This window comes from Paroedura picta, chromosome 7 (assembly GCF_049243985.1).
Source record: "Paroedura picta isolate Pp20150507F chromosome 7, Ppicta_v3.0, whole genome shotgun sequence".
In the NCBI taxonomy this organism is placed as follows: domain Eukaryota; kingdom Metazoa; phylum Chordata; class Lepidosauria; order Squamata; family Gekkonidae; genus Paroedura; species Paroedura picta.
Genome location: NC_135375.1, coordinates 111447846 through 111474144, shown reverse-complemented (window position 1 = coordinate 111474144; position 26299 = coordinate 111447846). Strand labels below are relative to the sequence as shown.

The 26299-nt window shown below is 46.5% G+C and overlaps 1 protein-coding gene across 9 annotated transcripts in view; it reads right to left on the bottom strand.

The window, feature by feature from the left end:
* The window catches only part of KCNMA1 (potassium calcium-activated channel subfamily M alpha 1), a 581951-nt gene that overhangs the window by 40658 nt on the left and 514994 nt on the right, over positions 1 to 26299 (bottom strand). For all 9 annotated transcript variants that reach the window (XR_013232722.1, XM_077345959.1, XM_077345953.1 and 6 more), the window contains one exon: positions 3959 to 4072. Coding sequence is in view for 8 of the 9 variants with exons in the window: in XM_077345959.1 (XP_077202074.1) it covers positions 3959 to 4072 (114 nt within the window). In the remaining variant the exon portion in view is untranslated. The remainder of the gene's footprint in view (positions 1 to 3958; positions 4073 to 26299) is intronic.

The following is a 26299-nucleotide window of genomic DNA, read 5'->3' as shown; positions in this document are numbered from 1 at the left end:
CCATGGCTAGTAGCCACCAATGGACCTCTCCTTCATTAATTGATCTAATCTCTTTTTAAAGCCATCTCTGCCCTCTGTACAAAAGAGGGCTGTCTGAATGTCTGCTTGTCTCCATCCACTGGCAACAAATGACTTATTTTAATCGTTCGTTGTGTAAAGGACCAAGGCAAACTAGGCAGGGTCACCCATGCCAGTGGGTCATTTCTCTCTCTGTGATCCCAGTTTTGATCCACAGGGACTGCAGTGTATGAGAAAGCATGCCTGTGGAAGCATCAACCACAGCACGTGGTGGCTGCAGCAGTTTTTTTTGGGGGGGGATTTGGCAGTGTGCTTTAGCCCACGTAACCAAAGCCATGGCAGACTTGAGACCAGAGCAAGTCGCTTTAGTTCTGTCTCCCTCTCCGTTTCCTTGTGCTCCAGATTGTGCCTCCTGATGGACCATCGCTGTAGAAGAGCAGCTTAATTTGAACAGTTCCACATCCGATAAACCAGTGGTCCCCAACCTTTTTATCACCAGGGACCAGTCAACACTTGACAATTTTACTGAGGCCCGGGGGGAGTAGTCTTTTGCCGAGGGATGTCGCCGCCGCCTGAGCCCTTGCTCCACTTGTTTTCCTGCCAGCGACTTCCCGCCACCCGCTGAGCCAGCAGCAGCTGTGCAGTGCCACGCTGAGGAGGAGTCCCAGCCATGGCGACAGCTGGAGAGCACCAAAGGTGAGCTGGCGGCAGAGTGTCAGGGCAGCCCCCGAGGCAGCAGCCGGGGAGGAGGATGCGGAGGAGGACGCGGAGGAGCCGCGGCCCGGTACCAAAGGATCACCGGACCAGTCCCAGTCTCCAGACTGGGGGTTGGGGACCACTGTGATAAATGACTATTTGAAAGAGTGCCTCGCCCTTCAAAGTTTACCTCAGGGAAAGGCCTTTTTGTAAATGGTAAAATCAACTGAGGCAACCGTCTTCAGGGGCACCGAGCAGGCTACCTGTGACTTCAAAGTTTACCTCAGGGAAAGGCCTTTTTGTAAATGGTAAAATCAACTGAGGCAACCGTCTTCAGGGGCACCGAGCAGTCTACCTGTGACTTCAAAATTTACCTCAGGGAAAGACCTTTTTGTAAATGGTAAAATCAACTGAGGCAACCGTCTTCAGGGGCACCGAGCAGGCTACCTGTGACTTCAAAATTTACCTCAGGGAAAGGCCTTTTTGTAAATGGTAAAATCAACTGAGGCAACCGTCTAAAGGGGCACCGAGCAGGCTACCTGTGACTTCAAAATTTACCTCAGGGAAAGGCCTTTTTGTAAATGGTAAAATCAACTGAGGCTACCATCTTCAGGGGCACCGAGCAGGCTACCTGTGACTGGCAGACTTGTAAGAAGGATGGATATCTCACACAAGCCTAATACCTGACACAAAATCTTCTCCCTATCTGTTTAGTGGGTGACAATTTCTGAGTCACCGCAAAATCCCGGGAAACTCTTGCCCATGGATGCCCTTAGCCTCAAGCTTCCCTCAAGAGCTTTATCTTTTATGGCCTCTGTTGTCCTTGCGATGCTTTGGTTGATAGATCTCTGGGTTAAGAGGGGGGGGAACGATGGCAGGTGGCAGCACCACTTTTAAGAGTGAAGCACTTTGCAGAAGCAGCTTAACCAATTTTAGAAGCTTTGGAATCTGAGCTCCCCAAATGAACAAACAGTTTATGGAAAGGTATGGTGCTGGGACTCCTTTCTTATTCTCTCACCCCCCCCCCCGAAAAAAAAAGCTTTTATTTCTTCTTCTTTGACTCCTGCAACAGCGGTTAAGACATGTCAGTCACACTGCTGACAGGTGGCTGGAGTTTTCAGAAAGGAAAGAAAAGAAAGCCAAGCCAAGGGGTGAAAAAGAAGAGAAGGTCTAGACCAAAGAAAAAGGAATTGGTGTGAAGGTGCTATGAAAACAGCCGGCAGGTTGGATGGGTGTGATCAAAGATTTGCTGATGCTGCGGGTGGAAAAGGGGGGAATCATTAAGAAACACCGGAGACAGACAGCTGACTTCAACTGGAATCACAACATAAAAACACTCTCGGAGCGGTGCTGTGAGGGCTGCCCCTTCTGTTACAGACAGGGAAATAAAAAGAGAAAGCCGACCACGGTTGGAGCAGCAATAACGCAAACAGGGCGGCCGAGGCAAAGGAAAAAGGCGCGTCTTACCCAGTTCGGTTATCATTAGAATGTGAGTCCCACTGTTTTTGTCCTGACTGATTGAAACCAAAGGCAGAAGTTTGCCCGGCTTAGCTAATAAGCGAAGTGTTTAGGAGGAGGGAGGGAGAGGGGACGGGGATGGGGGAGGAAGGAAAGAAGACATAGAGAAAGCAAACTGTCAGGGACTGAGACAGGTCAGGTCTGAAACTGAAAGGACAGAGAGGGCGACAAATCTAGCTGGCCTTTGGTTCGCACACGCCTTCCGCAACCGTCTCCTCTATAGTGCTGCAGACAGAAGGAAGCCGGGCAGTCCCTCAGCTCATCCTAAACGCGCCACCCCGTGGGTCCCCAGCACCTTTGGGGGCTTTAGAGGGCCGAGTGAGCACCACCCCAAAATAAGAGCTGTCAAAGCCAAAATGGCTGACTTAGGAAGTGCAGCTGAAGGGAACACCTCCCAGCTCCTGGGAAGAAGGAAGGCCTGAAGGGGGAATGGAACACAGGTTGGTTCAGGAAGGCTCAGGAGCTTAGCAATCAGTAATAAGCCTTGCCTGAGAGCACCTTCACCCACTTTCTGGAAAGCTCAGTGGGCACCAAGGGAAGTACTTGTGTAGGTGCCAAGGTGCCCACGGGCACCCTGTTGGGGAACAGTGCCCGCACACCATTCAAGTGCAATTTTGTCATGGATTTGTTTGCAGGAGCAGGAAACCGAGAAGGCCAGCTGTGAGGTCAGTGGTGAGGCTCCTGGACCAGGTTGCCTGGGATAACAAACAGCCCACCCACTGCAAGCAACCCAAACCCAGATCTGCCTGCAGGAGCACCAGCGCTGTAATGCAACGGGAGGCCACATTCACGATTCAGTTTCGCAGAATGACCATGCTGCATGGGGGAGGGGGCTGCAGAGAGTGTCTGCATGGCAGGCCAAAGGGTCTCGCTGACAGTCTTAGACAGAGCTGCCCTTAAGGGGCCAGGCTGCCATTAAGGGGCCAGGCTGCTTCATGTGTTTGGGGGGTTGAACCACACGGCTTTGGACATGACCCTATCCCTGAGCTAGAGCTGTCATTTGCAACTGGATTCCCTGGGCAAGGACAAGGCAGTCCAGTGGCAAATGACTGCTAGAACACCAAGATAGTGCAGTAACCAAGGAGGTGTGCAATACACTCCTGCACAGATGCAATTTCCAAGGAAAGTTTGCTGTTTCTCTTCTAGGCAGAGGAGCAATACTGAAAATGAGGAGATAGTATTGACCTGAGTGTATCATATCCCAGGGGTGGCCAAACTGTGCCTCACCTGAGGTCCATGGGAAACAGAGTCCGTGGACATCTGGAGAGCCACAGTATGGCTACCCTTGCCATATACCATAGCTAGGTTGAGGTGCCCACTTACCATAGGCCAGAAATGCTACAAATCTATGCCACTATCTCCTTCAGCATCCGTTCTGCAGGTCAGCCATTCATGTCCTTATGCCAACAGAATCTCATGTAGGAAACCTTTCCGCTCTATGTATAAGCATTATTTTTTCCCCCACAGGCAGCAGTTCTGTTTCTTATGGGCTACATTCTGATGTATTATGCCCGGCAAGCACGGAAGGAAATAAGCAAACTCATGCTAATGCTTCCAAAGGAGATCCTGCATAACCATTGCTTTGTTTGGCCCTTCACAAAAGGCATTCTGCGCCAGTGGGTCAGTGAAGAAATACATTTCCCGACACCTGCCGTCACGGAAAGAAAGCAAGGACAGAAAGGCAGAAAAAAAAGGAGGCGGGCAGATCACCTTTTGTTTTACTTACCTAACTCAGTTATAATTGGGATATTAACCCCCGTTGTGATGGAGGGCTGGCGGAGGAGGCCATGGACGGGACTGTTGTCTGGGGATGACCTGTCCATTCCTGGTGGAGTAAACCCTGAGAAGGCAAAAAAGCATACAGTGAAACATTACATCTTGCAAGTTACAACTTAAAAAAATTTTTTTTAACACCCTCTTGAAATATTGGAGACATATTTTAGAGCACAAACAGATATTTTTCCTAATTCCCAATCAGAATGACTTTGAAACTGAACCAAGCTTAGTTATTTATTTATGTGGCATACGTGTTTAAGGTAAGATATAATGAACTTTGCACTTCATTCTGTAGGTATAAGAGGAGAGATGGAAGCATGCTTTGTTAGGGATTTCCAGCATTCTCATTTTCCTCCCTTGTAAGTTCCCATTTCCTCAGGTTTCTTTTTTGTTCTGTATGTCCTTGGCTCCCTCTAGTGGTTGACCTGATATTACATCAAGTTATGTCCATCATATATCCGTGCAGATTTAAACTGCAGGTGTTTATGTTGGACATAAGCTGATGCAATAGCATATGGACCACTGGAGGTAGGAAAAAATGTGTAACCCCCCCCCTGAAAGATAGCGTATATCTCAAGGAACCATTCTGTGAGGTTTCTACCAATTGCCTCAATCATGTACTTTGACGGTGCACATTGGGGTTATGCTTTTTTAACCAGTCCAACATCAGCATAAATGGGAAAGCTGCACTGCATGCCACCACTGGCTGTACTTCTTCCCAGCACCCCCTAGCATCCAAGCTCAGCAGGGCAGTGTGGTGGGTGTTTATGAACCTGATGAGGTACTCCATGATCTGCTGCATAAGGGAGTCTTGGCAATCTGTGAGGTTTCTACCAATTGCCACAATAACAGACTTTGACCTGGATCAAAGATTGATGTTTTGGGAGAATACAAGTAGACCTGATCAATATGTTGGCAAGATTAAGAAACAATAGCAATGGAGTGCTTATATCAGTTTCCCCATGCCCACCCCCCTTAGTTCCAGTTTTTGGTGGGAAACAGGCTTTGTGGGATGAGAAACTAAAATAAAGGCAGAGAGAGAGAGAGAGAGAGAGAGAGAGAGAGAGAGAGAGAGAGAGAGAGAGAGAGAGAGAGAGAGAGAGAGAGAATAAAGGACACCTAGCCCAGCCCGCATTGCCCCCAGCTGTCCAGCAGTAACACTTAGCAAGAGAATGGGGACCTGAGCCTGGACCAGATCAAAGGGTACCAACTGGCTAGGTACATATCAAAGGAAAGGAAATACTATCGGGATGCATAAAGGAATACATGACAGCTGAATGAATACATGGCAGAATCGACCACTTCTGATATTTATTTTTGTAACTTTAGCAAATGTTCAAGGATAGAAAGAAACACAAACGATTGCAGAGCAAAATCAGAAGCTTCTTGAGACCTTTGTAATGGATAAGCAACTTGTCCGAGTAAGCAAATGGCACCAAGAGTGTAAATCCAGTTCTGAAGATTTGTGGGGACTGAATCTAGGGGTGGGCTGATCCATGCTGAAGCTTTCCGAGTGAATCAGCCTTCTGGTGGGCATTCCATCTTAATACATGGATGGGAGACCATCATGGACAATTGAGGCCACTACACAGAGACCATCCATGGCAATTCATCTCTGTCTCTTGTCTTGAAAACCTTGCAGCTGTCAAGACTGTGTCAAGACCCATGCAAGTGCACGCTCCTGCCATGACTACTGTGAGTCCATTTTGTCTGTCTGTGCTTTTAGTGCTTGTTTAGGTCTGTAGTGGCTGGGATGAGTTCAACTAGGATTCAGAAGACTGGGAGGGGCAGGTAGTGAATCTGCTGGGTGCCTGGGCCTGGATCATCTCGTGTCCTTGGAACCCAAAGAGGGATGCTGAGTCTGGTGGCAAGTTTTGCTTTTTGGGAAGCATGAGAAGATACAAGAGGTGTGTCATCAGGAGTTCTTGCTCCTGAATTTGGAATCTGGAGGAGGACAGGAGTTTGGAATTCTAAGGGCACTTGTATAGCCATGCTCTACTCATAGCAAGAAACTGTAGATATCCTGCTTCACTTGTTCCTGAATAAAGAGATTTTCTTCACCAAAGTCTACGTATTGGGAATATCAACCGCAACCTCTCAGCAGCATTGTCATGAATCAGTTGTGATTAGAGATGTGCAAATTTTTGAACGGTACTTTTCGGTTTGGATCTACGCCCCCCCCCCCAAATTGTTTGGGGGGGGATTCCCCCAAAATCCCAGATCCAAATATCAATATGGAATTTGGATCCAGGATGTATTGGAGATCCTGAATTTTTTCACATCCAATGACCTGGACCGAAGAATGCCAGTCAAATATATCAGCTTTATCCTGCGGCTGGCTTGGCTTGTCCTGCCATCCAATATGAACTAAGTTGCAGGAGAAGGCACCCCAGTGCTATTGGCTGCCTGCAGGTACAGCGATCCCAGCTGAGTTTCCCTCTCTTGCAGCCCACCTAGTTTAAATTGGCTGGCAGAAGGCAAAGCACAGTGGCATGGGGGAGGAGCAAGGGTGGAGTTCTTTACTCCTCATCAACCAAGCTAACCTGAGACCAACTTCTCTTGTAGCCAAAAATCAAAATTTTCAGCATGGCACTCTTGACTAAAGCCTAGTAGATGCTTCAGTGTGTGTGCATGTGTGTGTGTATTCTAGCCAGGCCACTCCCTCTAAATTTTAGGATGGAGGTTACAAAACGGACTTCCCTTATAGGGTTGCTAGGGATTAGCACAAGATCATGTGTGCAGCAGAAATGCTAATTTGTGATGATTTCCATATCTAAGGGAAGAAGAGAAACAAGTGGCAGGTCCTTATTATAACCTCCCAGATGCATCCTTCCTGCGGCTTGTTTTCAGGTCCACAAGCATGAATTTTAGATGCTGTCTATTTTCTTCCCTCCCAGGGAAAAAAAAAATAGTGACGGAAACTTAAACTGTTTTATCGCAACTTTCATTTGAAAGCATGAAAAACGGCAATTGACAGCTGTGTGAATTCAGTGAATGTGAAGTTTTTGAATTTCTTCCACTTGACAAGTAAACACCTTAAATCGGTAATGCTATATGCATAATACATGGCCTGTATTTTGACATCCATCATCAAATGCTGACTTGAGAAAATACAGATTTGTTCGTCAAGAAATAGCACCCATAAAGCAGGCAGAAATTCGGGTCGCAGGGTATTAGGAAAACAGTATTTCATTCTGGCATTGGAAAGAGGCTTGGCGGGGAGCTATTTGATGCCGCAAAAAAAGAATGCCCTTCTTCCACATGGGGCCTTATTTTATTCAGACCCACAGACTCATAGAGTTGGACGGGCTGATCTCCTTTCTCCGGGGTCACGGACAAAGAGTAGCAATAGGAGAGAGACAATCAAGCTGCTACCAGCTCATATGTGGAATCCCAAAGGGACGGATCCTCTCTTCAATCCTATTTACCATCTTCATGTGCCCTCTTGCTCAACTGGTGTGGACATTTGGGCTGGGATGCCATCAGTATGTTGATGACATCCAGCTCTTTCTCCTGGTGGATGACTGCCCTGATTCTCCCCCAGAAGCTTTAGCCAGATGTCTGGAAGCAGTGAAGAGGTGGTTCAGGCAGAGTCACCTAAAGCTCAGCCCTTCAAAGACGGAGATCCTGTGGCTGGGCAGGAAGGATCCAAGTAACCTGGATGGCGTACAGCTATCAGTGGCTCACTCCGTGGCCAGGAGCCTGGGTGCGATCCTCGATGCCTCCCTATCTAAGGGGGCTCATGTCACAAGAGTAGCGTGGCTGGCATTCTTCCACCTGTGCCAAGCCAAACTACGAGCACCCTGCTTGGCCCCGGAATACCTAACCACATGTGATGATCACCTCTAGACTGGACTTCTGCAACTCACTTTATTTAGCCCTACCCTTAGCCTTGATCTGGAAACTACAACTGGTTCAGAATGCAGTGCCAAAGTCCTCACAAAAACACCATGGTGGTCTCACATCTGGCCTGCTCTCCAGCAACTGTACTGGTTACCAGTTGAATTCCAGATCAGACTTATGGTCTGGCCCAAACAAGGACTGGACCCAGTATATCCAAGGGACTGCCTCACTGTCTATACCCCCTGAAAGAGCTCTACGCTCTGCTACTTCCTACTGGCTGGTGATCCCTGGCCCCAAGGAAGTACGTCTGACCTCAACCAGGGCCAAAGCTCCCAGAGGAGTTCAGGGCCCTGCCAGAGCTAGAACAATTCCGCAGGGCCTGCAACTGGGAGCTTTTCCACCAGGGATTTGGTTGAGATGGACTGGACCGACAACATCTACTGGGCCCCCCAGAACCCCTCCCCATGAAGTAAGCATCCTGAACTGATCAACCCTGAGACTGTTAACATATTAATGTTGTTCAAGCAATTACTGTTATTACTGTTATTTATTCAGTGCTGTTACTGACTTATATGGTATTGTTCCATGTTCTCCCATGTTCCATTTAAACTGCCCTGACTCGCAGGGGAGGGCGGTATATAAATATAAGAAATAAATATAATAAATCTAGTCCAACCCCCTACTCAATGCAGGATCAACTGAAAGCATCCATGCCGCTGCTTGAAGACCATCAGTGAGGGGGAGCTCACCATCTCCTTAGGCAGCTAATTCTACTGCTGAAGTACTCTGACTGTGGAACATTTCCCCCCCTGATATCTACCATTCTACATGTAGTTTAAACCCAGTACTACAGGTCCTATTCTCTGCTGCCAAAAGGAACTGCTCCCTGCCCTCCTCCAAATGACAGCCTTTCAAATACTAAAAGCGAGCAATCCTGTCTCCTCTCAGCCAGTTTGGTGTAGTGGTTAGGAGTGCGGACTTGTAATCTGGCATGCCGGGTTCGATTCTGCACTCCTCCATATGCAACCAGCTGGGTGACCTTGGGCTCGCCACTGCACTGATAAAGCTGTTCTGACCAAGCAGTGATATCAGGGCTCTCTCAGCCTCACCCACCCCACAGGGTGTCTGTTGTGGGGAGAGGAATGGGAAGGCGACTGTAAGCCGCTTTGAGCCTCCTTCGGGTAGGGAAAAGCGGCATATAAGAACCAACTCTTCTTCTTCTTCTTCTTCTTCTTCTTCTTCTTCTTCTTCTTCTTCTTCTTCTTCTTCTTCTCCAGGCGGAATATTCCCAAGTCCATCAGCCCTTCCTCAGAGGGCTTGGTCCCCAGGACCTGGATCATCCTCATCGCTCTTCTCTGTACCCTCTTAATTTTTTGAAGTGAGGCCTCCAGAACTGCACCCAGGACTCCAGGACTCCAGGTGGGGTCTGACCAATATGGTGTACAGCAGGACTATGACATTTTGTGATTTTGATGGGATGCCTCTGTTGATACTGCTCAAGACTGGGTGATCTCAACAGGATGGAGCACTACAACAGAATATTTAAGAACCTTCATGACCATTGATCTGCCATCTTTGTTTCATATGTTTCTTACAGCAAATTTTGGTCTTTTGAAGGTCTGTTATTAATTATTCCTCCTTGCAGAACATTGTAAGAGCCTGGAGAACTCTTCTGAGTCCTTCCTTGGAATGGGACAAATCAACTGCATTTAGTAAAGCAGGTATGGTCCTGTTTGCCAGCTTTGGTGGATGGAATTTCACTTTAAAATTGCAAACCATATTACTAGAGCTCACCTGTAGTGGACAATCACAGACTCTCCTTTTTATATGATGGCCCGTGGATGACGGCTACAGTTAATTTGCAGTTTTAGATATTTTAGAGGGAGGCAAATAGATGGTGATGCATAGATTGGGAGAGACGTTGAAGGTCTCTCTTCAACCATAAAGCCATCCTCTATGGATTTCCTTCATCACTTTTTAAACTTATCTCAGCATTTGTAGCGCATCCACAACTCTTGTTTCTGCGGTGTGCTTGCTTTTAACAAAGTTCTGAGTATAAAACGGTGGTTATCTAAGCTCCCTTTGTTTTAATGATACAAGTCATTGTTAGATTGGATATCAGAGCCCAAAAGAGTGGCTGGAGCCAACCAAGTCCAATAAATTCAGCTCCATCATGAGGTCTGTTGAGACAGAAACTCAATAAGCTGTAAATGGGACGTTCACCGTTAAAAATGGATCTTTAAAGACTAGTTAAGGGGAAGATTCTGCATCCGCCTGCCTTCTCAGCAGAGGGAGGCGCAAGAGAAAAGGAGAATAATAAAGTGGGGAAAAGAGCTATGCAAACAAAAATATTTTGCTAAGCACATGTAGCTGGTGCGGTTGAACACGTGATTGTCAACTACTGGTATATTAATTATAAAAATTTCCCATTGCCACTTATGGGGAAATTATGCAGATTAGAATTTGATTAGGCTTATTTCAGGAGACTCAATTTGAACTTTTAATCTGTTAAGAGCCAATAAATGAGGCATCTGAATAGGTCCCCTGAGCAGCTGCTGTAATAACCTCTGCAGTCATTTTTTTTAAGGGGGGCAATCTGTATTCCAACCGTTTCTTTAGCAGATGAAGTTTAAGAACATTCCGGGCCTTTGAGTACAATTACGTCTTAACTAGAATGTAAATGTCAGGTGTGCCTGGAAAGAATGGAAGCCTTCGAATATGCTTAAGTGGCTTTTCGGAAACAAAAATCAGCCATGACTTCAGCCACCTTTGCGCGAGGGGTGGCGTGGCGGGGAGGACTATTTCCCCCTTTCGGTTCTGGTTTGCTTCCTGGGTGGGTTCAGCAGACCTGAAAATGTCTAGGACTGCAACTAAGCGGCAATTAAAAGGAGAAAAACACTCCTGCTGTTATGGCTGGGCAATGCTTCTAGAGGGTTTCTGTGTGTGGAGGCTGGACCAACTAGGGCTACCAGCCCCAGGTTGGGAAATTCCTGGAGATTCAGGGGGTGAAGTCTGGGGGGGGGGTGGAGTTTTGGAGGGGGAGCAGGTTATAATGCCATTAAGTCCATCTTCCAAAGCAACCCTTTTCTCCTGGAGAACTAATCTTTGCCCACTTGGAAACAGCTGAACAGCAGTGGCACCCCTACTGAGCCATCCATGGTGCAGAAATGCCCTACATCACAGTATTCATGTCACAGTTACAGTAATTGGGGCTGCACCTTTTACGTACTCAAAGTGCCTCTACAGATTAGCAGCTAGCAACTGGAAGCTATGTGAGTGCATTTAAAGGGAGCAAGAAGAGGGAGGGGTGGTGTCAAAAATAAATATGTAAATAGAAGCAAAATTAATATTTCCCCTGACCTCTGTTGGAATATGCAAAAATTATTGTGTGCATGATACATATATGGAGAATATCCTACACAGGACATTGGAGGAGATGGGTAATTAGCAGATTTAGATCAGTAACTTCCTGGTATTTTTCAAATAATCTCCTGATTGGCTCAATTAAAGACTGCCTGCCACTTTGTGCACACTTCCTTCCTTTCTATTCTCAATGAAAAGCTATTTATTCTTTATGCAGCTGGTTCTTCACAACTTTGCATGTTTAAACTCTGCTGCCACCGTCACCACCCTCCCAGGAACTCAGAGCAGCATACATTATTCCCCCTTCTCCATTTTATCTTCACAACAACTCTGTGAGGTGGATTAGGCTTACAACGGATCTTACAATAAATGTAAAAAGTGGGCAATATTGGGAAGCATGGCAGAAGGTGCACATTTGACCATGAGGCAAACGGCCAAGCCAGGAGGAAGACTGGCTCACATTACAGGTGAAGGATATGCTGCAGCGGCTCAGAGTTGGATGGTACCTCCAGGGTCATCTAGTCCAACCCATTGCACAATGCAGGAACTCACAATGACCCCAATTTCATGCCCAAGTGATACCCCCCTTCATAGACCTTAAGGCAGCATTTGACTCTATCTCACATGTTAAGCTTTGGGAGAAACTAGATTCTTCTAATGTTGACTTATGCAGCATTTGATCCAAGCATTTCATGCAAAAACTTGAGAGTTAGATGAAAGAGACAAGGCCACCTCTCAGAAGAAATAAGGACACAAAAGGGGGTGAGACAATGGTTTTTGTTGGCTCCCCTATTGTTCATTTATTATATAAACGACATATTAAAGTTGAACACCTCCTGCCAAAGTCAGCTGATAGTCATCTATCTGTTCTCCTTTACGCTGATGACACCGGCGGGGGGGGGGGGGTGCCGATCAACACCCGTTCTTATGAACAGGCTTTGTACCCTAGTTATTCTATGATTCTATGATTCTCATCTCCAGACCACAGACTATAGGATTCAGACTATAGGTGATTCTGTAAAGGCTCAAGGGGTGGCAGGTTACAGTGGAGGAGCGATAGGTTTGTGAGTGTCCTGCATAGTGCAGGGGGTTGGACTAGATGACCCAGGAGGCCCCTTCCAACTCTGATTCTATGATTCAATGAAGTATTTACTTTTGTCCATCCTGACTAGAGCTCATCTGCTTCATGGGATGCTTTGGGCTGATCCTGCATTGAGCAGGGGGTTGGACTAGATGGCCTGTATGGCCCCTTCCATGATTCTATGATTCTTTGCCATTGAGTTGTTTTTTTTTAAGTAATTGACTCAAATTCACAATGTGAAATGTCACCTGTCCTATCCAAATTCTTTCTGCTCTCTTCATCTTTGCTCAGTTTTTTCTCTCAAGTAAGCCTCTCCTGATTGTTCTCAGAAATGTGGTGGGACTGCTGGTCCAGAATCTTATCTACTATTCACCCTCTACAGAAAGGAGCTTCACCAGCTCTAGACACTGAAAGGGTTTCCAGTGCTGGCAAGAGAGAGATATTATCCATGACACAGATTGTAATGATGGTTTCCGAGGACATTGGGAGCCATGTCCACCTTCTCCCATGGTGGTGGTGGTGGAAAGTGCCATCAAGGTACATATTTTGTCCTTCTTCCTCCGGTGACATTTTAGAAGGAATTATGGATGAGTATTCCCCCACAAAGAGTTCCTTCTGAAGTAAAGAGAAAGCCATGCAAAACATGGCCTGGGAATTCATGGACTTTCCTAAAACAATTGCTCAGCTGCACATAAATAACTATTTATTAAACAAACAATATGTGCTAGAGCAAGGAAAGGTAACGGAATTATGCTCAGGAGGTTGACTGGGAGGCACAGTAATTTAAACCACACTCATCAACTAACAATATATTATCGGTATGTCCCATTCTGACGAAGCCTTCTTCATAATCAAGACACTCTCACAGCTGCTCTGGGCATTGAAACTATTTTTAATTTTAATTTAAAGAGCAATTAAAGAAAGACAATGGATACACAAGACAATAAAGTAAGTGATTAGAGGCATGCAAACGACACCGGCTAACGATAATCCCCTGCTCTATTCTCCAAAGGGCCTGTGGAGAGACCCCCTCCTACTCAGGGGCTGTTCGGCTAATGCGCCTCAACCTACAATTACAACATTGCTGACACGATTAACCACTGAAACAACATCTCCTCCTCAAAGCCCTTGTTGTCTCATTAAAATGTAAAGGGTCAGGTAATTTACCAGCGTTGTATGCCTAGTTTGGTTGTTGATAATTAGTAAGCATTACCCAGAATAGGCTCCCTGTGGGAGCTACTGGAACTTTGTGAAATATTCAGGAGGAAACTCTTTACATTTTTTCCCCTGTAAATTGAAAAAGGATTTGCGGTGGCCTGGAAAAGAGTCTACATGCCAGAAAATGGGGTTTTGCTCCTGGACGCAAGGACAAACCGGGGGAAAAGGGAACTGAATGCCTGTTTTCATTTGGATGAACATGATTTTGATGAAGAGTGGAGTCTAAACATGGTTGTTTCGCTCAGTTGGCCAGGAACGTCGTGTGCAGAAGGGCCCCTGAATCAGAGGAACAGAGCAAGGGCAGAAACACGGAGGCCCTTGGAAGTCACTTCCACTGAATCCAGTAGACTGACTGACTGAGTAGGATTAGATTTACAGGCCCCAAACCATAGCATGATTTATTTACAGCAGGCGATTGAGAGAATCCGTCTCAGAATTCCCATTCCTCCTTTTAATATAAGTTTCCTTCCATAATTTTACGGCGGCTCCGATAACATTTACCATCCAACATTTACCACCAAGTGGTGTCCCGCTCTATTTAAATAGATCTTTTGCAGGCATAAACTACATTCTAATAAAAAAAAAATAGTGAAGAGAAAATTATGAATTCATTAAACCACTTTGGTATCTTTGGCGCTACATAGAATATTTATATTCCAAATCCCGTAAAAATATGCTTTAATATCTTTAGGCAACTATAAGGGCTTAAATATTTATAAAATGGCTAAAGATAATGCATGGCCCTCTTATCCTGACATACAGATGATGTAGGACATGCAATCAAAGACAATAACGGATCCCACCCATTTGTCATCTTAAAGGAGCCTTTCGAATCGGGCTCCCTTGTGTGCCATCTGCAGGAGAGCTGCTGCCTTCACAGGGTACTCCGGAGGAGTTCGCTCCTTAAAAACTACCAAGAGTCCTATACTTCACATAAAAACAGGGGTTTCGGAAAACGGAGACTGCCCCATAAATCTACAGACCAAACGGCTCCGAGTGGGGCTTCAAAATACTGCTGTATTTATCTCTGGGACATCTGGGAAACAGGAAGCATTTTTGATTTAATATTTCATAACACAGAGGCAATTGCTTCCTTGCCTGGTGTATAATTAATGCTCATAAAGAGAGAGCTTGTGTGTGTGTGTGTGTGTGTTTAAATTTTGTTCCTCCATGTCAGAAATAAAAAAAAATGCACCTGCATATTAAAAGATTTTGTTTTAAGATGCAAAACAAGAGATAGTAATAAAAAGGAGATGCCACTTACATTGCTGGGGCTATTTAAATGTTTGAGACTGCATTCTCTCTCTCCTCTGTGCATTTTTTCCCGTTCTCAGTTGCTCATTTGGCCAGGACTGGTTTGCCTCTGGGGCTGCCAGTTCTGTGTTGGGAAACACATGGCGATTTGGGGGGAGAGACTGGAGAGGGCGGGGTTTGGGGAAGGATGTGACCTCAGCATGGTCCAGTGCCATAGAGCCTACCCTACAAAGCAGTCATTTCCTCTGGGGAAGCTAAGCTCTGTAGTCTAGAGATGAGAATCATAAAATCATAGAATAATAGAGTTGGAAAGGTCCTCATGGGTCATCTAGTCCAACCCCCTGCACTATTCAGGACACTCACTTCCCTATCGCTCATCCACTGTAACCTGCCACCTCCTTAAGCCTTCACAGAGCCTCTCCGTCATATGGCTATCCAGCCTCTGTTTAAAAATCTCCAAAGATGGACAACTCACCACCTCCCAAGGAAGCCCATTCCACTGAGAAACTGCTCTAACTGTCGGGAACTTCTTCCTGATGTTTAGACAGAATTTCTTTTGAATTAATTTCATCCCATTCATTCTAGTCTGTCCCTCTGGGGCAAGAGAGAACAATTCTGCTCCATCCTCTATATGGCAGCCTTTTAAATACTCAAAGATAGCTATCAGATCCCCTCTTAGTAGTCTCCTCTCTAGGATAAACAGACCAAGCTCCCCCAACCTTTCCTCATACGTCTTGATCTCCAAACCCCTCACCATCTTTGTTGCCCTCCTCTGGACACGTTCCAGTTTGTCTACCTCCCTCTTCAACTGGGGTGCCCAAAACCAAGAAGTAAAAGCAGAAGTCATCCAGGACCCAGGAGGCTGGTAACATGAGTGACTGGACTTGCCTTGAGATCTACTCTAAAATGAGAAAAGAGAAGCAGTGGTGGAACCACATCTAAACGGTAAGCAGGAGTACAAAGTACCTGGACCCAGTAGTCATTAATGTACAATAAAATCAGAGTCCAGTAGCACCTTGACAGGTGGGCTATCTTTACGCAAGAGTTATTGCATGCTCAAGCCATGGCTATTCCAATAAGATGGAAACGGGGCATTAGGCCTGCTGTTGCGTGAAGACGGAGAAACTCTGACAGAGGACAGAGAAAAAGCAGAAAAGCTACCTATTTTGCCTCTGTATTTTCCCAGAAGAATATGGACACTTCTAGGGATGGTAGTAGGCAAGGTATAGTTTCTGGGTGGCAAGTTGACATGGAAAGGTTCCTGTTGGCAGCAGAAGTAAGGACCTGTAGTAATGGGTTTAAACTACTTGGAGAATGATTATCACCTGGATATCAGGAAAAAAAATTTCCACAGTCCGAGTAGTTCAGCAGTGGAATGGGCTGCCTAAGAAGGTGGTGAGCTCCCCCTCACTGGCAGTCTTCAAGCAGTGGCTGGACAGATCCTTCTCCTGGATGCTTTTTAGACTCATCCTGCATTGAGCAGGGGTTTGGATTAAATCGCCTGGATGGTCTCTTCTCACTCTAGGATTCTGTGAGTCTAGTTCAGCAGTGGAATGGGCTGCCTAAGGAGGTGGGGAGCTCCCACTCACTGGTGGTCTTCAAGCAGAGGCTGGACAGATCCTTATCCTGGATGCTTTAGGCTCATCCTGCATTGAGCAGGGGGTTGGATTAGGTGCCTGTATCACACCTTCCCACTCTTATGATTCCATGACATTTTCACTTCTGCCATTATTATCATTACGGTGGTCAGTTCAGCATCCCCCCCTTGGGGGGATTCACACCTTCCTCCCTGCCTGTGTCCCCCCCCCTCCCCACAGGTTGCTTCATTATTCAATTTAAAGTGGGACCAATTTGTGTCTGGGTACCCAGGAGAACCCTACATCATGATGCCAATAGTTGCAAGTGCTGAGGGATGATCTGATGGTTCCACTCAAAGCTTGCTTTCCCTGGGCCATCCATTGCCCTCTGTCTTATTGCAGGGCCCATTACAAGGACTGTAAATTGAGCTCGCAAAACGACTCCTCGTGTGGTTGAAATGCAGGTCCCTGGGAAAACAGGAGAAGTCATTCAGAAACGGTTCTCTGAATGCTCTCAGTGCTGAACTACATCTGAACTGCTACACTGTGATCTGTCTTGGGAGGCCTTTGAGAAACACACACTCATACAAAAACAAAAAACGTTACTCAGCAAATCCCTCTTTCGGCCCCCAACCCCGGTTCAGACCTACTAGAAGCTGGCCTTTTAATGTTCAGTGAGCCATTTCAGTGCAAGATATTGCCCTTATCGCTCAGGTTTCAAAATAACAGCTAAATCATTAGATGATAAAGTAAAATTATTCGGCTGGATATCCAAACGCTCTACCCAGGAGCGTTACTCTGCAGTAAATATAAATCTCGCCACAGTTAAGTATAATTGTCTTTATGTATTTGCGAAAGAAGCTGCCAAGCCGTTTCCATTACAAAGAGAGAGAAAATATTTTGTATCAGGTGCTTTTCAGCACGAATCAGCAGGTTTCCGTGGAAGAAATACGAAGAGAGCATATTAAAAGAAATGGGATGCTGTATCTCTACAGTTGTGAGTGTGGCTTGGCAGCGTGTCTCTGCAGCCCTGAAGTATACAAGGTGGCAGGGGACAAGAAGAGCAAAAGGGTCCACGCATCCACAATACCTCCTCCTCAATCTTGTAGGGAGTTCTTAGGGGCTTTTTGCACGCCTTCAAAATAGCACAATGGTTGCCAATTGAAAACGCTACTGATTTGCTGTTTTGCACAACGTCGTCGACAATCTGCCACACACCTGAAACCAATCTGCAAAAAGCGCTTCCTTGTAGCGCTTTCAGGGAAATCCCCAAAAGTGGATTCACCCTCCGGAAAGCGATCCACTCCTGCAACCAATCTGCAACACTAGCGAAAAAGACCTGTGCGTTAACATTGTTGCGGTTTCTACAAAGTCCCTCCCCCTGGCTCTCTTCTCTGATCTTCTGGCGAAGCGATCGCCATTTTTTTTTCTCCGAGCGAGCGGGGATAAACGCACCAGCGAGCCTCTTTCTGTTTAGAGGCTTCCCTGGTTTCAGTCCCTCCCCTTTAGTCACTAAGCACAAACCACAGAAAAGCCCGTTTGCTGATGTATTTTCCCTTTATTTTTTACACATTCATTCAGCCGAAAATCGGGCCCGTGAGAGGGGGGGGGGATTTTTTTTTTCACTCGGAGGAAGCGTGGCAACGATCAAACGATCAAACGACAGCTCAAACACACTAGGCAGCTGGATGGGTCTCTCCGTTGCAACGAATCTACACAGATTCGTTGCAATGGGTCTGTTTTTTTTTTTAAAAAACCTGTCTTAAAGGGAAAGGGGCTGTTTGGGAGCATGCTAACGGCTGCCCATTGGCTGCTTGACGGCCAGGGGCGGGACGAGCTTGGCAATAGCGCTTCCTTTCTAGTGATTTCTGCTGAGACCGGAAGCCTGTGGGAAACGCTACAAAACGCAACTGCACTCCACTACAAAGGCAGGTATGCATAACGACGAATTCCACTATTTTAAATGGCGATTTTTCATTCAGTGACCAATTTGCTACAAAGATCCCGGTGCGTAAAGTCCCTTAGTCTGAGGAAGAGTGCTTGCATAAATCTCTGTTGGTCTTAAAGGTGCTACTGGGCTCTGATTTTATTGTCCTCCTCAACCTTGTTCACCATGCTAGTTCACACACGTGTGTGTAAACCAGGGAGCCCCAAGCTTTTTGAGTCTGTGGGTGCCCTTGGGATTTTTAGATGGGGTGGTGCTTACAGAAAGTTTACACAGGAAGTGGAGGCCACTCCAACTGGATGCCTCAAGAGGTGGCGTCAGATGGAATTACCCCTCTACTCACACTTCCTGGAAAGCAGGACATCTTGAAGGGAGAACGGACTCTGGAAGCCCAGCTGCTCACCAGTCCTCCACAACCGTCAAGCCCTGTCTCAAAAATGGCCCCGCTCATTTCCCAAGAAGCTCAGTGGGTGCTGGGGGAAGGACCAGTGGGTGCCATGGGGGCCATGTGAACCACACTGGGGCACCCTGGCACCAGACAGCAGATATAAACTAAGCAAGATATGGTTATGTTGGCTTTAATTCTTTTCGGCAGCAGCCATGGGGTTGGGGGGGGGGCTTATATGACCAAACTGTGTCACTCTTTTTTCTTTTCTGCTCATGTCCTGGCCCTTTTCACATTCTCAATTCTGCTGCTTCTGTGCCCCTATAGCTTTGTTTGTTTACTTTTCCATATGTTTTACTCCTTCTAGTGGCTGCCCCAGTATTTCCTCACTGCCTCTCCAGGTTATTTCAACCACTTTGCAAGATACTTGCGGAAGGAATCTCTGACTCTCAAAAGCTTACCCTGCCCCCAATCTTGTCAGCTCTAAGATTTTGTGGGACTTGGATTTTGCGCTTCTCCTGGCCGAGAACGTTTATCATGTAAAGTAATCTTTGAGAAATCTTGAAAAAACCCGAAAAGATTCCAGCAAACCAGAGAGAGGCTTAGAGAAAGAAAGAAAAACGAATGAATCACGATCAACCGAGAAATACACACCAAACAGGAATCATACTTCTGCTCCACAATCCTCAAACACAATTTGAACAGGGAGGGAGGGGGGAATGAGCGGAAACTTGATCATTAGTTCTGCAAAAGGCCGGCACACTGGGACGAGGTTCAGGCAGCAGAGATCACAGGTTTGCAATCCGAAACAGCATTAATGAATGGTGTTGGACTGAAAAAAATGGAATTCAACCAGGAGAAATGACAAATGCTACATGCGGGAAAGATAAATCAATTGTTGAAAGGGAAACCAGGGCGTCGCCTAGCTATACTATTGTTGGGAGAAAACCAAGCTGTGAAGAGAAAACGCATAAGCCAAGAACATACAAAGGGAGCTCTTCCACCAGGCATTGGGTTGAGGCCAGGCACAACCAACAATATCAGCAGGGCCCCTGCCCCCCTCCCTCCCCCCCCAGAAATCCATCAAGACTCCTAGACCTGTTTGTATTATTATTATTTAATGTTATACTGTTATCCTGTTATTATTAGTTAATAATATTAATGCTATAGTTATTTGTATGTATGGCTTCTTGTATAGTTTTCAGTTCAGGGTGGTACATAAATGTAAATATACAAACAAACAAACAGAAATGTAATATACAAGCTTCAAGGGGGGGAAAATGTAAGCTTCAGAAAAGTCCTACTTTGTATTGATGGAGCATACGAAGTGACCCATTGTGTCTCGCCCAAATACCAAAGCCTCCTGTGTCACTGGCAACACAATGACATCATTCCTGGGGCGTACCAGAGGTGATGCTCTGATAGTGCCACTTTAGACCTCCCCTGCTGTGGGTAAGGACCACCAGGGTCTGCTGGTGGCCAGGAGGAACCCGGCTACCCCACAGCCAAGAAGGTTTACCTGGTTCTCACCCGCTGGAGGGGAGGCAATTTTTCATCCTTAGTGCAGCCGAACCCCATAGAATGCGGATTTTGGGAGGGAAAGGACATTTAGAAATGGTGTGGACGTCAACCTCCTCCATTAGCAGAAAAGGACCTTTGAGATCCATCAACACATTTTGAGAGGGGCGTCAGATGAAAGCAGATGATGAAAAAGACAGCAGAATATAGGATTTTGTTGTTGCTTTTGGAAGCATAATCCAAAGAAAACAGGCAAAAAAAAAGTACGTAGAACCTTTGATCTTAGTCAAAGGCCCCTCTGGAATTATGTAGATAGAGCTGTCACTAGATTTCACCCGGAACAAGATAATGAGGCCACTCCAGACTTTCCTCCTCAGGGCCACACAGAATTCACAACACACACAATTCCTTGACTATGTTGCTCAGTGTCATAGGCTTTCCCCAAAAAGAAATTCTTTGAGGTGGTCGGCGACATGGCTGGATCTTCTATCGCAAAATGACTTCAGACCATATTAGTTATCTAACAACAGAAGGGGCTCTTTCACATTCTCATTTTTGCTGCTTGTGTTTCCCTATTGCTTTGTTTACTTTTCCATATGTGTTTTACTCCACCTAGTGGCTTATTTTATATTACATTGCTGTGTGACCAACTTATTTCCCGGCACTATAAATCTGCCAGACATACACTTACAGGAGGGCAGAAAAAGGTTCTTGCTGGCAGCAGAGGATAGGTCCCAGAGTAATGGGCTTAAACTACGTGTAGAACGTAGCGACTAGATATCGGGGGGGGGGGAATCACAATTAGAGTAGTTCAGTGGTAGAATGGGCTGCCTAAGGCAGTCTTCATGCAGCGGCTGGACAGATACTTATGCAGAAGAGTTGGTTCTTATATGCAGCCTTTATCTACCCAAAGGAGTCTCAAAGCGGCTTACATTCGCCTTCTCTTTCCTCTCCCCACAACATACACCCTGTGAGGGAGGTGAGGCTGAGAGAGCCCTGATATTCCTGCTCGGTCAGAACACCTTTCTCAGTGCTGTGGCAAGCCCAAGGTAACCCAGCTGGCTGAATGTGGAGGAGGAACACGCTTTGGATTGTGTTCTAATATGTCAATAGTTAGATATATATAAAGTTTATATATATAAAGAGATCTATATTGAATGTCTTTTAACCATTTCAACATAGACTGTTTTTTTTTTAAGTGCTTTAAGAGATGTTTCCTGAGCAGGAAGACTGGAACCCCTCTTTTTCATAAAATTGTACAGAAAAAGATTCTAAAGGATTTCTTTCCATATGAAATGAGCCTAAAAGGGAGACAAAAGTGTCTCTTTACAGTTGCTTATTTGAACCTGTCACTTTCAGAGTTGTCCCTTAGCATTCCTTTGAAATTGCCCATTAAAGTACAGAATTTTGAAAGAATTATTGTCTGGAATGGCTGTTTGGCTCCAGGAATGATTTACAGCCCCAGAATAAACTGTCCAGATCGCAAACAGCTGTTGGGACCCTTGACAGCTGCCCAGCTTCGCTTGTTGCTCCTTTTTCCAGGAGGTGACACAGAAATGTGCTTGGGCACGGGCCCTACAAGTACAGCTGGCCTCTGTCGGTATGCACATGTGCGGGGGAACGGCCCTGACGCCACTCCTCGCTCCCCACACAGGGCCTCTGAGCCACGTGATTTTATTTAAAAGTGTTGTCATGTCAAACAAGTGTCCTGGCGGGGGACAAGTCAAAAAGGAAAGGACTAAGCAGTTTTCCCAACTTGGATTCAGTAGAAGAACAAACCATCAGGTGGCTCCTTAGAAATTTTTCTCTCAGGCTAGGCTCCTCAAGGTGTTGCATGGGGGTGTCTTGGCACCCACCAGTATTCCCCCTGATGCCCACCATGCTTGAAAGAGTGTGGGTGGAGCTCCTCTTACTGGCGTCTCTCATTCAATTGAAAGAGTTTTCCACTAGACTAGAGGATGAGAGGTCAAATGGGCTTTCTTTTGTCCGAGAATGGTGCCATTCCCCTTTCACGATTTCCTTCTTCCCAGGAGGTGCCTGGAGAGAGATTTTCCATTTGGCTCTGTGGCCATTTTCCAGTGGCAATAAACAGCCCCTCTCAAAATTCCAAAGGAGCCCACAGCCTCAAAAAAGGTTGTGATGCATGCACTAAGAATGCCCTGTTTTGGCCTTAGATGGTAGGAAATTGGCAGCGGTGTCTGTGTGTGTCTCTGTGTGTGTGTGTGTGTGGGGGGGGTAACTAAGGCCTGGAAGAGGGGAGCTGGCAATGAAGGGCAGGAGTAGTATTATGGCACAGTTGGGAGGGAGCAAAATGACGAAAGGTAGCTCTTTAGGATGAGAAGGTGAGGGGGAGCTTTTGTCAGGAATTAAGCCTGCTCCTGCCCATCAACACCTGGACATTTTCAGTGAAAAGTCTGGGTGTGACCTCTGGCATCTTCTAGCCAAGAAACAAGGCCCTCCAAATCGGTTTTTGGTTTTTCTGTCAAATAGAAGTTGACATGGTGACCCCCTGGTGGGGTTTCCAAGACAAGAGACATCCAGAGGCAGTTTGTCATGGCCTCCCTATGTCTAGCAATTCTGAACATCTTCCTTGGTGGTCTCCTATCCAAGTACTAAGCAGGATTGACCCTGCTTAACTTCTGAGATCTGACCAGCCTGGGCTAGCCTGGTCCAACGAGGCCAGGGCTCCAAACCATCGGCCACCTTTATTTCTGGCTCTGCCTTAAATTGTGGATCAGGAGTTGGTGGCATTTGTGAACCACATGGCTCCATATCTGTGACCAATTCTGGGTGTTGGACAACTGTTAAAGGCACAGAGCAGGGGAAATGGCAACTAGTTTTATGGTTGGGGGTGACCACAACATGAGGAACTGTATTAAAGGGTCTCAGCATTAGTTGAGAACCTGTTTTAGAGGGAGAGGGGCTTGCGCACGAGACTTTCCCTCACTGGACGGCTCCAACCACATCTCACAGACACAACTGTCACTCCGAATCCTGTTTCCACCAAAGCTGACGCCACCCCCTTTGATCTAATTGCTTCTGACAACGTGAATCATGGTATTTAACATCCTTCAAGGAAATCTCCTGCTGTGTCGGCAAAGTGCCATGACAAGATTGGAAGTGGTGTCCGAGGAAGAGGCTCCGTCCTCTACAAGGCTAGGTTTGCTCTTCTGAGGAGATCCAAAGAGTCGACCCTCAGCAACGTGTGGCTTCTCCTCCCAATCGAGAGCTCACGTTTCTGATCAGGCCCTGGTTACTCAAGCCTCTGCTGAAACGCCAGCTCTAGAGACTGGATCTGTTTGGGATTTTTTTCAGAGTGGCTTTTGTAGCAGCCAGTCGCTCAGGGACTGAATGCATGGGCCTTGTTCCATGCATCAACCATTGGCCAATAAGACAATGTATTTAAAACAACAGTGGTTGCTTGAACAGATCATAGGGGACCGAAAAATGGCAGCACAAAAATGCTTTGTTGAGAAGACAAAGTATTGTAAGCCAACCACTAGTCCCTTCAGCCTGGGAGCTGCCAGTAATTGTGGGCCTGAGCTCTGGAGAACTATTGTAGGTCCCTGGACACAAGCCCTTCAGACTGCCCAGATCCAAACCCATCTCTCCTGAAAACAAACCCATGAGGCAACAGGGTGATCCAGAGACCTTGTGTCCCCTTCGGTCCACCCCTCTCGTTGGCCTTGCTCCCCCTTTCTGCAGCCTTCTATTTTCTTTCATATTCCATCTTCCCTTAACAAAATTTAAACGCTAACTGAAGGGACTGGTTCAGGTGCCAGGGGGGTGACCCTCCTTAGACATTGTTCACAACCCAACAGCTAATCAGCCACCTCCAGTCCTTAAAACGGTTAGTCACAGGTCCTTAATTCGCTTCGATTTGCATGAAATGAGCAGCTGAAAAGGTGACACAGGGTATTTATAAAGGTAAAGGTAAAGGTATCCCCTGTGCAAGCACCGAGTCATGTCTGACCCTTGGGGTGACGCCCTCTAGCATTTTCATGGCAGACTCAATACGGGGTGGTTTGCCAGTGCCTTCCCCAGTCATGACCGTTTACCCCCCAGCAAGCTGGGTACTCATTTTACCGACCTCGGAAGGATGGAAGGCTGAGTCAACCTTGAGCCGGCTGCTGGGATTGAACTCCCAGCCTCATGGGCAAAGCTTTCAGACAGCTGCCTTACCACTCTGCGCCACAAGAGGCTCCCTTGGGTATTTATAGAAGCTATAAACAACAACTTTCTTTAGCAGGGCATGCTGGGATGAGCGAATCCCTGTTCATGGAAATGCTGAGTAGTCAGCTTGTGAAAACGCAGGCTTATTCAAAGTCAGTGCTCAGTAATACACTGTCCCTTTTGCATTTTTGGTGCACAGAATTCGGTAGGTTTCATTTCTTTCTAAAACAGAGGCCCTGCATGGTTTGAAATGGGAGACTTTGGAAGAGCTTCCTGCCTGGGAATTAAGAGGGCAGGGAGGGGCCCTCCTGACTGTCCCATCAATCAAAGAAGCTCACCTGGTGGGTACATGAAAGAAGGGCCTTTTCAGTGGTGGCCCCAGTGAGGTGTGCCAGGCCATGACATTTCCGCTCTTTAGAAGGCTGGTGGAGACAGTTTTATGCATTTGCTTATGTTGACTAGCAGTCCCGAGTTGTGATTTTAAATTTTGGCTTGCGTGTATTTTATCTATGCTGCAAACTGCCTTGACCTCTGTAAGGGGAACCAAGGGTGGCTGATTATTGGTTTCAACAAACAAAAAAATCCAAGTTTCCTAACATCACAATTATGCAACACAGCCTGGGAGAAGGAACGTCCGAATGCCAGTGTGCACCCAGTTCCGCCCTGGGCTAAGTCAGCATCCCAGTGGGATCACTGGCTTGAACAGCTCTCCTAATGTCAGAAAGCTTTGCGCTGCCACCCAAGCATCTGGGCCCGACTGGCCAAGCAGTGGCTCTCCAGAGGTCCATGGACTGCAATTCCCATGTGCAATCGGAGACCCAAGTGATGTCAGCCTTTGTAGGCCTGGGGGGAACCAGAAGCCATGTACAAACATTCGAAAGGAACAATTTGGGGTGGAAAACTGCAAAATGACAGCAGCAGCAGCAAGAACAAAACCCCATGATCAGCAATGTCTGCTAGAACTAGAGGCTGGGGCAGGATTCAGTGGTGTCTTCTCTCAGGATTTCCACTTAAATCTTGTTGCCTGAGCAGAGTTTGAGAGCATCAGCAAAAGATGTGAGCACTGATTGTATTTTGTTTAGTGGCGGGGGGGGGGCGTGTTTGGTTGCTGTTGCAACTCTTTGTAATGCAGTGCGATATAAAGGAATATACAGACATATTACTTGTCATTGGATTTACCACTGCTGTACTGGATGTGCATGGTCCCAGCTGTGGCATTCTGTTTTCCACACTGCAGTGCTGGGATTGGTGGCAAGCATGCTGGAAGCACACAGCCTCGTCTATGGATTACCATTTTACAAGATTTTTAAAGATTTTATCCCCCCTCCCCAAATTGCTTTGTCGTTTTGTTTGTTTTAACCCTCCCCATGATCTTGATACAGCATTGATGAAAAAGAAAAATGACATAAGGTCACAACGGAGCCCTCTGTTAATTCCTTTATTGGTTCCAACCGAGAAATCACTGAAAAACCTCAAGAGACCATGTGAGAGCTTCGAAGGAGATTTTTGTATAACTGCCCTCTTTACAAGTCCTTCCTTCCTTCCTTCCTTCCTTCCTTCCTTCCTTCCTTCCTTCCTTCCTTCCTTCCTTCCTTCCTTCCTTCTTCCCTCCCTCCCTCCCTCCCTAATTACCCCCTTTCCTTCCTTCCTTCCTTCCTTCCTTCCTTCCTTCCTTCCTTCCTTCCTTCCTTCCTTCCTTCCTTCCTTCCTTCCTTCCTTCCTTCCTTCCTTCCTTCCACTATTCTCTACATTGCATCTCCCTCCCTCCCTCCCTCCCTTCTTTTTCTTGCAAGGTGTTCTCAATACGAGCATGATGATTGTGCTGCATGGCATTTGGCTGCAAACACCCTTGTCAGGCGGAATGTGCAATTATCCCATTTTGCATCCTGCAGGAGGACGACTCACCTCCGGCCGTGTGACATGTACCATTGTGA